Source organism: Hydra vulgaris, chromosome 02 (genome assembly GCF_038396675.1).
Source record: "Hydra vulgaris chromosome 02, alternate assembly HydraT2T_AEP".
NCBI lineage: Eukaryota > Metazoa > Cnidaria > Hydrozoa > Anthoathecata > Hydridae > Hydra > Hydra vulgaris.
In genome coordinates, this window is record NC_088921.1 from 44,407,871 (window position 1) to 44,422,253 (window position 14,383).

Genomic DNA, 14,383 nt, shown 5'->3' on the forward strand with positions numbered 1-14,383 from the left:
CCAGACTTTTGTCACCTCTTCAATCACATACGATGATGCTTGGCGTGTTGTGAGTCCAAGATTGAGATGATGATGACAGAAAAGCCCTAGTGCTTCACCATTTGATGCAAGGTGGATGCTGGAAACTGCAGTAGTTGGTTCACCCAGGAGATATAGTGCCGACTTACTACGTGTTGTCATGTTTCGCCTACAAAGTGAAATAAAGAACAAATAAAGTTCACACAGTGCGATGGGACATACGTTAGGCCCATAGGCTATTTCTTAAAATGATAAAATGGTCAATCGCTCATGAAATTCATATTAATTGTAGAAAGTGTTGAGTGATGCAAAATTAATAAGTAGTAAATTGCTTTCAATGCATAAAAAAAATTACAGCAATTGATTTTTTGCGCTGCCTACAAATACAACGAATGACGCAATACAATTTCAACTGGTCAAGGAGCAAAAAACAAAATGAAACGATAAATTTATACTCACTATTCCTGGTTTGAAGATTCCTTTGACTCCTTGTATTGTATTTACTGAGTTGAATTGCAGATAGTGAGATGTTTCTATTGCATTAACTGGTAATTATCTCACAAAACACCCATTAATATTTTGAAAAATGACGTTTATGCTAAATGACGTCAACCAACATGCATCAAAGAATACTTATTACTTAATTAGTTGATGGTTGATATTACTAAACACCTGAATCGACCACAAGGTGAAAGTGTTGATTAGTTTCAATGTTTCATGAACAAGTTTCATAAACTAATTTTTTTTTTAAATAAGCCAAAATAACATTTATAGAACATGCTTGGGCGACCTCTAAACATCAACCAAATGTATAAATATTTTTACACAAACATCTTATCATATAAACGAACAATTCTAGGGGGTGGGAGCACAACATTTCAACTTTTCATTTTTAAGGACCACCCTAATATTCATATTTAGAGAAATATAGAATATACTGAGATATAGGCACATTTATGTATATAAACTTATTTGTCAACAAATTACACACAGTTTTCCATATTAAATACATGAAATATATATCTAATAAAGAATATACCCAATACAAAATTAAAAAAAATAGCAAACTTACTAAAATCAGTACCAGTTCTACTAAAGGGTTAATAATAATAAAAAAATTTTTATTATTATTAACCCTTCTAATATTAATAAAAAATAACAATAAAGTGATCTGCAGTGACTAAAAATCATTTCACCTATTTCCAATTGCTCTGAAAAATAGTTTTCAGCTCTTTCCAATTGCACTAAAATATAAAACAAAACTTGCTTAGCTAAGTTGCTTAGTTCAAAAAAATCTGAAAACAGAAAAGCAAAAAACCTGGAACAAACATTTTTTATTAAAACTACTATATTTAAACAAATTAAATTAAATAAAGCTCTAGGACTTCCTACATTGTTGATGGCAAAACTACAACACGTTCTGGTCTAATATTATGATCATATTAAGGTCGTTTACATGTTTGTGTAAATCATACTGCTTGCTTCTCTGTTTAGGTTAATTGTCTAACTAAAAGTCAATAATTGTAATACTGAGATAATGTAACATGATTTCTAACCAATGTAGCACGTTTAGGGTTGTGAACCAATTGATTATGCCAACCAGCATCACCCCTTGGAAAAAATAGAGAATAAAATCATAGGATCTAAGTTGACAGACATACTTTATATAGTTTTAAGAGGATGACCTCTTGGGTAAATAATAACTCAATATGGAAGCAGGTGGAGCACCATCTTTACCAACAAACAAAACTACAACATCACCATGTGAAGTGAGATTATAGCAACATCTATCTTGCCCTTCAAGTAAAGGCATTTTTACAACTGAGTGACCTTCTATAGCTGCTCGGCAAATTTCTTCATCTTCCACTTCACTAATAATATTTTGCAATCGAAACATTAAATCATTTAAGCAAATTACCACCTTGTCGCATTCTAAAATTTATCACTGCAAGTGGATCATAGATGTATAGTTGACAATATGTCGGCGGAACATCTTAATTTGGCCTAAGATTACCTATACGATGAAAAACTTGACCACATATTCTAAGACATGGCGGCTCATGATTCATTGAACTATATAAGCTTTAAATGAAGCAAAAGAAAGACAGACATTATAATTTCTAATATTTTTAAAAAATTCAGATTGGCATTTCCATCTGCATAGTTTCCTTTAAATAAATCTTCTAAATCTTGTGAAAATGATGAAGGTTGCGACAAAACTACCTTTTCATCATAATGCAACATAAAAAATGTGTTTCATCAGGAAATTTCTTAGCACCACAATGCTGACAAATATAATTCATTTCTTCTAAATAATTATAATCTGGAATAGTATTACTTCTTGCTATACAATGCATTCTTTCGTATCTAGCAGCAATTCTAGCATTTTGTTGATTATTGATTTTATCTTGCCTAAGCCTATCTCTTTCATTTCTATGACAATTATTTTCAACTCGTCTAACCAAGCTCTTCTCATTTAGATTCGAATTATTTGCTGCTTGCTGAGCAGCATTTCTAGCATTTTGTTAATTATTAATTTCATCTCACTTAAGCCTATCTCTTTTATTTCTGCGATGATTAACTTGCCTATTAACATTTCCACTTTCTAAACTAATATCTGCTTCTAGCCTAACATCATCCATTTGAACTTCACTTTTAATTGAAAGTAGTAAAAAAAATCTTAAACGAATCCTGAAGATTGTGATCTTTCCTATATAATTTTTTTTCTTCTCTAAATAGCACAAACAAGCTGTCATTTAAAATAAATTATACAATAGTCTTATGACTTTTAAAAAATATATATATCAGCTAGGAGATGTTTGAAAAAAAATTAATTTAGAAAATAATAATAAAAAAATTATTAAAAACATGCAATTCTAATAATAAACATACTGCTAAAAATTAAAAAAAAAACGTTGTAAACCCTTTTTTGCAAAATATTATTTCTTCAAAAAAATTATTAGTAAACTTCTAAAAAAATTCACAAAACTTTACAATATTTTGTTCTTCTATACCACATAAATACATCCTCTGATAAATCTAAAATAAAAAGTATAACGAATAAGTAAATAAATAAAAATATTACATACAAAAAATGAAAATCAATGTACCTTATAGAGAAAAGCTGTTGTGATTTACCAGAGTAGTAGTTGTAAAATATTATTTCATGTTAACTTTTAAAAAATAATTTATGCTAGAACGTCATGATTCCAAAATATTTATAGGAAAATCATGTAGTAAACAGCGCTAAAGACAAAAAATCAAATTGAGATAAAACAAATTGTATATATGGCAAAATAATTTATCTTGGCTTTTAGTAAATGATTAAAAGCAGTGATTTTTAATAACAAAATTACCTATTTATCATTTTTAACAATAGATACCAACGTGAAGGTAAGCCAAATGTCTATCAACTCAAAAGATAACAAAAAAACAACATCACAGCAACAACACACAACAATAGCACACACCATAAGTTAATATAATATGCATATAACATAACTTAAGTAACATAACATTCATATATAACAGAACAACATTATGCAAAATGTTATTAAAATAAATTATTATGTATTTTTATAATAGTTAATAATAAAGGCTTGAAAACACCTAGACCTAGAGCAGTAACAGTTTGACACTAAAGACTGTCGTGTAACCCTCTGTTATAAGTATATCACTTGGCTGGCAAGGTTGACAAATCTTGTTCTACACGTTTACCGAATCATAGCACTTTGAAAACATGGAAACAACATAATATAAACATATGTACCAACTATTAACAAATGTGTTTAAATATGTATAAAAGGTTAAATGCCTTATATACATATTTAAACACATTTATAAAACAATTATATAACACATATTAACACATACACGAACAATAAAAAAACACTTTACATTATTATAAAAAATTTAAAAAGATTCAAAGTAAACAAAATAAATATATACAAACAATACTCTTTACCTTCATTTTTTTTTTCATAAGAACTGTAATCCTCATAACAAAATTTAAACTTTATATACAATAACATGTGACATGCCATGTCAGTGTTAGCACAAAATTTTAATTTATTTTTCTAAATTTTCTAAAAAAGAACAAAAATAGTTAATAGCATCACAGAAATTTCAAAGTAGTAATAACCAATTTTATGGAAATAGCATTAGTATAACTTTTTTGTTGCATAAAAAATAATTAGGCGTCATCCATACCCCTATTTTCCTTCTAAAAAATAAAATAATAAAAACTGCTGAAAAAAATAAAGCCAAAAGAAAAACTAAAACAAACAAAATGTAAAGGATTTAAAAAATTAATATGAGTGATCCTTTCTTTATACATCTAAAAAAAATGTTATATATAACTATTTGCTATACTTACTTCAATTATAATATGATCTTAACAATGATTATTTGTCTTAATATGATTTTTATGTAATATTTGTAAACTAATAAATAATAATTAAATTCCAAAAGGAAAAAAAGTTTTAACTCGCTTAAGAGATCTTTCTTTAATGACCGCGTGCATTTTGAGAACGCGCTCTTTCAAAGCCAAGTAACTGAAACAACATTAAACATTAAACATTTCTGTAGCAATTATATTATAGATTATTCCCCTACTGTAAATATGTATACAAGATAAAATTACGAAAAATTGTTCTCTGTTGCTAATATATGTATATATATATATATGTATGTATATATATATATATATATATATATATATATATATATATATATATATATATATATATATATATATATATATATATATATATATATACATACACTATATTATATATATATATATATATATTATATATATATATATATATATATATATATATATATATATACATACACTATATTATATATATATATACATACACTATATTATATATAATTATAGTAGAGTTTTACAAAAGAATGAAGTTCAAATTTATTTATTTTAGTTTATCAACATAAATTTCTTTTAATGTAATTTTGTTAATGTTTTAAGGGAACACGAGATGAAGTGACTAATCACATGAAAACAGAAAACCATCAATTTATGTTGTTGCAGACGTTGTGTGATCTAAAATTAAGAGTTGCAAATCAAGAAAAAGTGATTGAATCTTTTAAAGACAAGGAGAATACTTTTAATAAAGAGTCATCAAGTGCTGCAGGATTTTCTCTAAAGTCAGAAGTAGATAAATTTTGATTGTATTCATATATATTCATACACGTATGTATATATATATATATATATATATATATATATATATATATCACATTTATATATATATGTATATAAATATATACATTTATATGTATTTATTTATATACACACACACACTTCACAGCAATTTGACTTCATACTTATTAAAAGGACTTCAGCACAAACATTGACTGATATAGGGAGAACATGCAAGCGAGTTGTTGCATCATTAACTGGTAATTTGGGTAATTTGGGGGCACTCATAAGTTTCTTTTACTATTTTTTTTATTTTTTCTTCTTTTTTTGCGAAAGCCATATTGGAAAAAGTTTACATTGTTGCACAGAGAAATATATATCTATATAGGTAATATAATGTTATACATATGTATATATATGTATATGCATACTATATATACATATGTATTATATGTGTGTGTACATATAAATGCATATATAATTGTGTATGTACATATAATTGCACACTTGCTCACATATGCTGAAAAATTATAATACCAAAGTAATTTTACTTTTTTTGAATTTGGGTTTGTTGCATGTGTCTTGATATTTCTTTTAAATATATTTTACTTTATCTTGATTGATCTTAATAACATATGTTATTTTATTTGTAATTTAATTTAAACAATGTGATTATATTAAGTACCCAATTTGTAATATTGTATTGTACTAAGGAAGGGATAATTTTTTTAACTACAATCTTAGTTCTAAAATTTTAATTTAAACAGTATTTAGCAAATACACTTTAACAAATGTTAATTGATAAAACTTGCAAAATATATAACAATTATAAACATCAGTACATTATTTTGCACAGGAAAAAAAATGTATTGATTTTTCAAAATTGTTTCGTAGTTAATTCTTTTAAATCATAATGTAAATGTTTCGATATTTTGTAAAGAGCCAGTTATCTTAAGTAAATTAAAACAAAACCTTTAAAAAGATTTTGCAGTTTTATTCCTTCGAAGTGAAAATTTTTATTTCAAAGTTATAAATATTTAAAAATATTTTTTTAGGCTAGCATTGTTGGAAGATTTGATGAACTTGAGAAAAAGATCAATCAGGTAAAGGCTACATCTGAAGTGTGTCGTAGTGAACTTAAGCATACTAGAAGTGAGTTAGAATCTCGCATTGAAAGTATAAATATTGAACTTAAAGCTCAAAATGAAGTTATTAATGAAGTCAGTGCAAGAACCTGGAAAGTAAGTTTATGATTAAAAGTTTTTAATAAAATAAAATTTAGACTTGCACATGTTGTATACTAAGCTGTTACAAATTTAAAAAAACAAAACTTATTTTTTTATTTTTTAAATTAGTAATAGAAAAATATTGCATCAATTTGAAGCATTTACTACTTTGATATATGCATCAGATGTTATTCATAAGTTCATTTCTTTCTTTTTTCATATATTAAGTTCATATCTTTCTTTATTTAAAATATCAGCTGTGCAACAAAGAGACAATCAAACAGAATGAACAGTTAAAATTTTACTTTGAAAAATTTTATCTGAAAATTTATTTAATAACCAACATGTTATTTGACTGGTGTTTTACTTTTCACTAGTTTTTTTTTTATTATTATTAATAGTAGTATTTTATTATAACAGTCAAAAGTTCCAAAGTTAGAAAGTTTAAAATAATTTTTGGAGAGGTCCGCCAACAATAATATATTGTCTCATCTTGCGATCTTAGTGTTGATGGTTATCTTTGTTTAGTTCATAAAGACTCCAATAGTCACATGCTTGGCATAATATTTATTAATATTTTACTTAAAACATGTTAAAATTTGTATAATTATTTAATAAATAAACTTTGAAATAGTCTGTTTCACAAGATAGCTCATGTCCCAACAAACTTAGAAAAAAAAATGTTTGTTGCCACTGATTACTTTTACTCTGATTAGTAGATAAAGTCATGGAAGTCATGAAAAAGTTCAACAAAAAATTTTGATTTACTTTCTATAAAATCTTTAGGAAAATAATTTATTTTTAGATGTTAATATTTTTAAATGATAGTATTCTTTATTAATTGTCAGAATTAGTCTGGTTTTGAATTTAAAACAATTATCAATGTGACTAAAATAGTAAAGGTGACTAAAATAATTTTAGTCACCTATTATAATCAGCTATTATGATAATAATCAGTTTTGTGAATTTTAGTCTATTGGCGTAACACTAATTAAAAAGTGTTAGAATTAGTTTTTTTGTTTAGTTTCTTAATTTATTTTTTCAGGGAAATTTCATATGGAGGATAAGTAATTTTGACCAGTTGTTCAGACAAGCATTAAGTGGTGAAGTTCCCGCTATTCATAGTTTACCCTTTTATACTGGTGTTCCAGGTAATTTTTACTTTAAAAAATCTGGTAATTTATGAAATGGTTTTTTAATTTGATCTTTTTATGATTTAATTTTTTAGAAAATAAATTTTATTTTTATTTCTTTGGGAATGTAGGGAAAATTTATTGGGTTATATTTTTCATGCATTGATCAGATGCAAAATATATAATTTTAGATAACCTAAAATCTATGATTTTAAGATAAAACTAATGATTTTAAAATAAAGTAGGCCCCTGAGAAGTTTCAATATTTCAAATCGAATCAGAAAGTGATTCCAGATCGGATCGAATTAAATTTCATTATAATTTATTTATTAATCAAGGCAATTTCATTATAACTTTTCCAGCATTCATTTTTAGTAGGTAGTCTTTTCTACCTATTAAAATTACACTTTTTAACATTATTAGAATGTTATTACTCTAATAGTTGTTGCCGTCATAAAAATTTCAATTTTTAAGAAGTATCCAATGGGTACGTGCAAAACCACTTTAAGTGTGTAAAACTCTAGCACAACTTCAACATTTAAAAGACATTTATAAGATATCTTTTTTGAATCAATACTGTTTATGCTAAGGTCAAATAGTAAGCGACCGGGGCTGATATTAGACCGGAGCCAGGGTCAGGTTTGATAAACCATAGCTGGGGCTATGGCTGGGGCTGCTTAAATTTTGACAAACCCTATAAGTGATAATAAGTGATTAAAATATTTCATCATGGATTGAAGTTCATGTAGTGTTTAATAAATACATATGGGAGGTATTCCATGAGAAAGTTGGATAAATTTTTAAGGTTTGTAACCGACAATCTCAGATTTTCTTCATACTTTGTAAAAATAGTCACCTATATAACATAGACTACCTTGCAAAATTTTAGCACTGATATCAAATGGGTTTTAGAGATATTGTTACTTTAAAATCAGCTATTGTTAGCAATTTTTTTGTTCAGCGGCCATTTTAATTTTACTATAGATTTTGTTTTACAAGTTACTGTTCAACTAAACATGTAATTAAGCTGAAAATTAGGACCAGTATAGTTTTTAGGATGAGGAATCAGAATATGATATTTGTTTTTAATGAAAATATTTAGAACTATATTAATATGGGGACTGTGCTTCACCTATAGCTATTTATAAAATTTTAACAAAGGCAGAAAGGAGGTCTGGTAAGCATGGTAGCAATAATATTTTCAGATTTTTTTTTCTTTTTTATAAAAGAATATATATGAAAAATTGTTTTGGTGCAAAATTGAGTGGGTTTTTTGAGGGTTTTTATAAATAATCAAAATGACAAATTTAAAGTTTCCTGCAAAATCAACCAAAACAATAATTTCATTTATGGGTATAGATGACTTGAATGTATTCAAATATTTACCTTGTGCTTTAGCAATTCAAGAGTGAGATGTTATGTTATCAAGTTTTTCAAGACTTTCAATGAATTCGCTTATTGTAGATGTAAAACTCTGCTCTATCTATTGTACTCCACTGTTTGCATTCAATTATTTTATCTTCATCAACTTTGTCATTCTCTTCAAATGATCCTTTATTTTGAAATAGTTTTACAGTTATATAATTGATAATATTTTGATTTCCATGGCAACGATTGCATCTATGGACCATGCGTTCCCTTGACTCTCTGCTACAAACAATCTTCTCAATAAGTTCATAGTAACTCTTTTCCAGTTTAACTGCGCTAAACATAAGCTTTAGGTTTTGGTGTATTGCACATATACAAACAGCATGGGTTATTTTTTCACCAGCATAAGTACACCATTTTGTCTTTAACTGAGCAAATTTAGAAAATCCTTTTTTGAATTGAGGGTGCTCTAGTTTGAATTCTATAAATAATTCCTTTAAATTGAAAAGAAGTAATTGCATTGATACATGATTCTTTTTGGATACACTAACAAAATCTTTTATACCTGGCAACTACCGACTGAACTGATCCTTACAATAGAAGTTTTCCACCTTATCAATGATATCTGATTCAATTCTAACGATGTTAGTTTTTGCTGGAAGTGTTAATATTCCTTTTTCAAATTTAAGTTTTCTTGCTTCAGTTATGGTTGACTTTGAAACATTTAAATACTTCAGCTGCTTTCTTTAAAGACCATGAATCTGGAGCCGATGTTAAAATTTGAATTTAGAATCTTTTCTCTTCTGTTTGCCGTTTTCAGCTTTTCTTGCATTAATAGTTTCAATATATGTAGATCTTCAGCTTTCTTCTGATGTTCAAAATTGGGGTCTTCAGTAACATCATTTTCAACGTCAGTTGCATTAACATTGAGGATAACTGATAGCTTTTTCGACATCAGTAGCTTGCATTAATTTTCTTTTCCCTAGAGAAATTTTAGCATGTTGTGGAACTTCATGAAATTTTACTGGTGATTTATCTAATTTATCAAAACTGGTGTTTATAAGTTCTTTTTATTGTACAATTTTCTTTCAATCCAATTGATTTAGTGTACACCATTTTATGACATTGATAATTTGATAAAATACCAACTGTGCACAAAACTTGTTCATTTTATTCTTTTAATTTTTTATTTAACTATAAATAAACACAAAATACACAGACATATATACATTTATTTAAAATGTAGAAAACTTTTATCATTAGTTTTTTTTAAAATGATATTAAATATTTATTATTTTTTAAATTTTGATTATAACTTGTTTTTTTATTTTAATAATTAACTACAGAGAAAGAACAACATCTGGTGAAATTTCAGACTAAAACTAAGTCTGAAATTTCACCAGATGATAAGCGTTTTAATATTGAGTGTTTCTTTTGTTTTAGTAAAAGATGACATAATGTCATTAATTAGAAAGCATAAAATTATTTAAAAAAGAAATATCTATTTGAATCAAAGTTTCTTTAAATCATAGGTTAATTGAGTTTTCTTTAGTATAATTTTTGATGACTAATGAAAACTGTCAATGTCAATTATTTTTAAAAAAAATCATGAACACAGACCTGTAATACTTATTTTTTCACATAATACTCCTATATTTTTACAAAAAATTTCAAAAAACCCACCTCTAAATTTTGCACCTAAATACTCTTTAATATATCTATTTTAATAAAAATGAAAAAAAGTTCTAAAAAAATCAATGTTACCAGGCCTCCTTTCTGCATTTATTAAAATTTGAAAAATTGCTATAGATGAAGTTCAGCCCATTTTGATATAGTTCTGAATATTTTCATTAAAAACAAATATCATATTCTGATTCCCTGTCCTAAAAACTATGCTGGTGCTAATTTTCAACCTAATTACATGTTTAGTTGAACAGTTACTTGTAAAACATAAAACTGTAGTAAAATCAAAGTGGCAGTCGAACAAAAAAATCTTCTAAAAATAGCTGATTTTAAAGTAAAAATATCTCCAAAACCCATTTGATATCAGTACTTAAATTTTGCAAGGTAGTCTATGTTATATAGGTGGCCATTTTTACAAAGTATAAAGAAAATCTGAGATGGTGGATTACATGCCTGTCCCACTTTCTCATGGAATACCTCATAGATGAGAATATATATATATATATATATATATATATATATATATATATATATATATACACACACACACACACACACACACACACACACACACACACACACACACACACACACACACACACACACACACACACACAAACACACACACACATATATACATATGTATATATGTATGTATATATATATGTATGTATATATATATATATATATATATATATATATATATATATATATATATATATATATATATATATATATATATTCATCTATGTATTTGTATATTAGATGTGTTCAAAAAAATAAAATTTCGAAAACGCGAATACACATCAAGCTAAATTTGGGGCAAATATAAAAAAAATACAATTACAAAAAAAAATCAAAAATATTGAGATATACCTTGTGCTCAAGCGTCAAAACCCCCCTAAAAATGCCCCAAATGGTACCCTCATAGCAAAGCTTTGAGCACAAGGTAAATCCTAATATTTTTAATTTTTTTTTTTTAATGTGCTCATAATAATCTATACTTTTTTTTAAATTGATGTGTATCCATGATTTTTCTTAATAGTTCTTTAAATTGAAAACGATTTTATGCAAAAAAACGAAAATATGCGCATTTAACAAAAGAATGCGCAATAATTCATAGTTATTTTATTTGTTTATATTCACCTTGTTTGGTTTTCATTTTATTTGTATTTAGCTTTTTAGAAAAACATTTTTTTATAGGTTGATTGAATGATACAAAATTAAATTATGTGCAACTTGTATCTTTAAAAAAAATTTTTTTAATATAAATACTAAAGTTCAAGCTATCTTCTGAATTTTGGAGCGTAAGCTAAGTAGTCCCTTTGCGATTCTTTTCTTGCTTATAACTTTGTTATTTCGTTTCTTGGTTAATAAAGATTCACTGCCTGATGCCTTAAAAATTTAATGAACTTTGTCCACAGCAATAAGTCTATTTTGTTTTTCTTCCTCGTCTCTATAGCGGTGAACAAATTGTTGCATCATTCTAATTGCCCTTTCAGCGTGGTCGTTTACACAAACAATACTTTTTGCAAAATTTAAAATTATTTATATAATGATTGCGTGTGCCAATACTGAAGTGGCAAGGTCAGCCAATCATCAATTCGTTGATTTTTTATTCCGATCATATCAAACATTAACCAGGAGAACTCATTAACCAAAGAAGCTAAGTTAGGAATTTGCTGATGAATGTTAAGTGCAATTTTCAACAGTTTTTTTTAATCTTTTTTTTGCTTATTTTCAGTTTTAAAGTAACTTGACTTTTGGAAAATAATAATATTGCAGCAGCAATTTTTTTCTTTTTTTCGAGTGCAACACCATCATCCAGTAAGGAAAAAAGGAATCAGAGTTGAGTCAAGATACCATGTATGTTTAAATAAAGAATTCAACTCAGCATCAACAGCAAATGGTTCTGCATATACTGCTTTATACTGATGCATTTGATAAATAGCAGTTACATCCCTAAAAGGAGCTTTGATTGTATCATTTGATTGCAGGTAGCTCTTTGCATAAAAACAAGCTATAAATTCAGTTATTACTTTAACATGTTCTCTATTTTTTGAATAAAATCAATTTAAGTTGAAAGAATTTGCATTTTTAAATAATATATAGATTTCCCAAGAAATCTTGCATGAGGAACCGCTCCAGTTTTTCGAATTTTAATGATAGAAGGAGAAAGATAGCTAACCACTAGTTCTTTTCTATCTTCCCTTACAATATTATTTCTCAATAAGTAAGATCTACAATACTCAAGAGATTCTGTAGCAGCTTTTTCAACAACAGTAGCTTTAATTTTTTCCCACCCAAATTTTACTAACATAGATGGGTTGTACTCAAAATTAGGCTGCTCAAACAAGTTTTTGAAATGTTAAAACAAAGGGTTATCGGGGACCGTAGTTTTTTCATTTGTTATAGCCTCACAAAAGTGTGTGGTTCTCAACTCAGAAACATGATGTCTGCAAGCTAAAAGAATTAGATATTTATTTAACTCAGTAGATATTCTTTTTAAAGATCCTTTATGTATTCCTGTATTCCTTGATGTGGTATCAAAACAAATTAATCCAATCTTTGATTCAAGATTGTACTCTTTTAGAACTTTCATTACACCATTGTACTGATCTTCTCCAGATGAAGAGGGTAATGGCGTAACTGCGAGAAGATGGGACTCATTATCAATAGTTTCCAGAACAGCAAGTCTATCATGCTTTAATATTTTTCCATTATTAACTTCAAAAAGTGTCTTTCTGTCAAAGTGTATAATGCATGGGTAGGGAGAAGCTTGGATGCTAAGTTCGACATCTTCTTTAGCAATAACTGCCATTTCACAAGCTGTTTGTTTCATCTTTCTAGATGCGTTTGACCTACTGCAATTTACATTTGTAAGATCAACCCCAGAACTATCAAAAAATTGCAGCAGTAACTTTTGTCAAAACGTTTGGAGAAATATCAGTAATTGTGGCAATTAGAGCAACATTACCAGAAATAATATCTTTTGGGATCTCAGCTTTTATAAGACTACTTGACTCTATAGAACACCAATATCCTGGTTCAAAATCAGAATCAAAGGATGAATCTTCGCTGGTGTCCATACCAAGTTCTAACTCTGAACTTATTTCTACTGATTTAGCAGCATATTTTATAGATGGATTTCTTTTTCTTGTATTCTCCGAAATCTAAACAGCATACATTATGAAATAAAATTAATGTACCCAAAATAAAAACCAATGAAAAATTGGTGGAGTGAGCAATGAGAGGAGAGTTTTAAAATTCAAAAAAAAAGTTTATAATATGGATTTATATTATAATATATAGTACCTTCTCGCTATATTTTTTGTCTTCAGGCCCTAGAAATAACTTTCTGTTGTGTTCTTGATCGTATGAAAAATCTAGGTCCTCTTTCCTATCTAGGTCTGATCTATTCTTGTCCTTCTTTATCCAGTTTAGTAAGTCCTGCCCAAAAGATTTTTCCCAGCTCCTTTCTAAAGTCTTGTTGCTTTTTTAATTCTAAAGGCGACCCTGTGCATGTTTTTTTTCAAGTTCAAATATTTTTTGTTCAACTTATTCAGCTTTTGTATCAAGTTATTATCTGATTGAAGAGGGAGTCCAGCTTTAAGCCAGGGACCCTTGATTTCGCTTAGAATACACCTACAATGCAGGTCAACACATCTCTTGTATTTTCTGTCTTTTTTTATCGAGCATGCAATTATCGTTGACTTTTTTGATGTTTTAGAAAGCGTTGACTTATTAAAAGCTATGTGTTGTAAAATATCTAATCCAGTTGGCAGTTG

At 27.2% G+C, this 14,383-nt stretch overlaps 1 protein-coding gene across 11 annotated transcripts in view; it reads left to right on the forward strand.

The window, feature by feature from the left end:
* LOC101240130 (TNF receptor-associated factor 6) overlaps window positions 1-14,383 on the forward strand; it is a 77,356-nt gene that overhangs the window by 54,505 nt on the left and 8,468 nt on the right. For all 11 annotated transcript variants that reach the window (XM_065791045.1, XM_065791046.1, XM_065791052.1 and 8 more), the window contains 3 exons: window positions 5,012-5,197; window positions 6,241-6,426; window positions 7,457-7,562. In XM_065791045.1, the coding sequence (XP_065647117.1) occupies window positions 5,012-5,197; window positions 6,241-6,426; window positions 7,457-7,562 (478 nt within the window). The remainder of the gene's footprint in view (window positions 1-5,011; window positions 5,198-6,240; window positions 6,427-7,456; window positions 7,563-14,383) is intronic.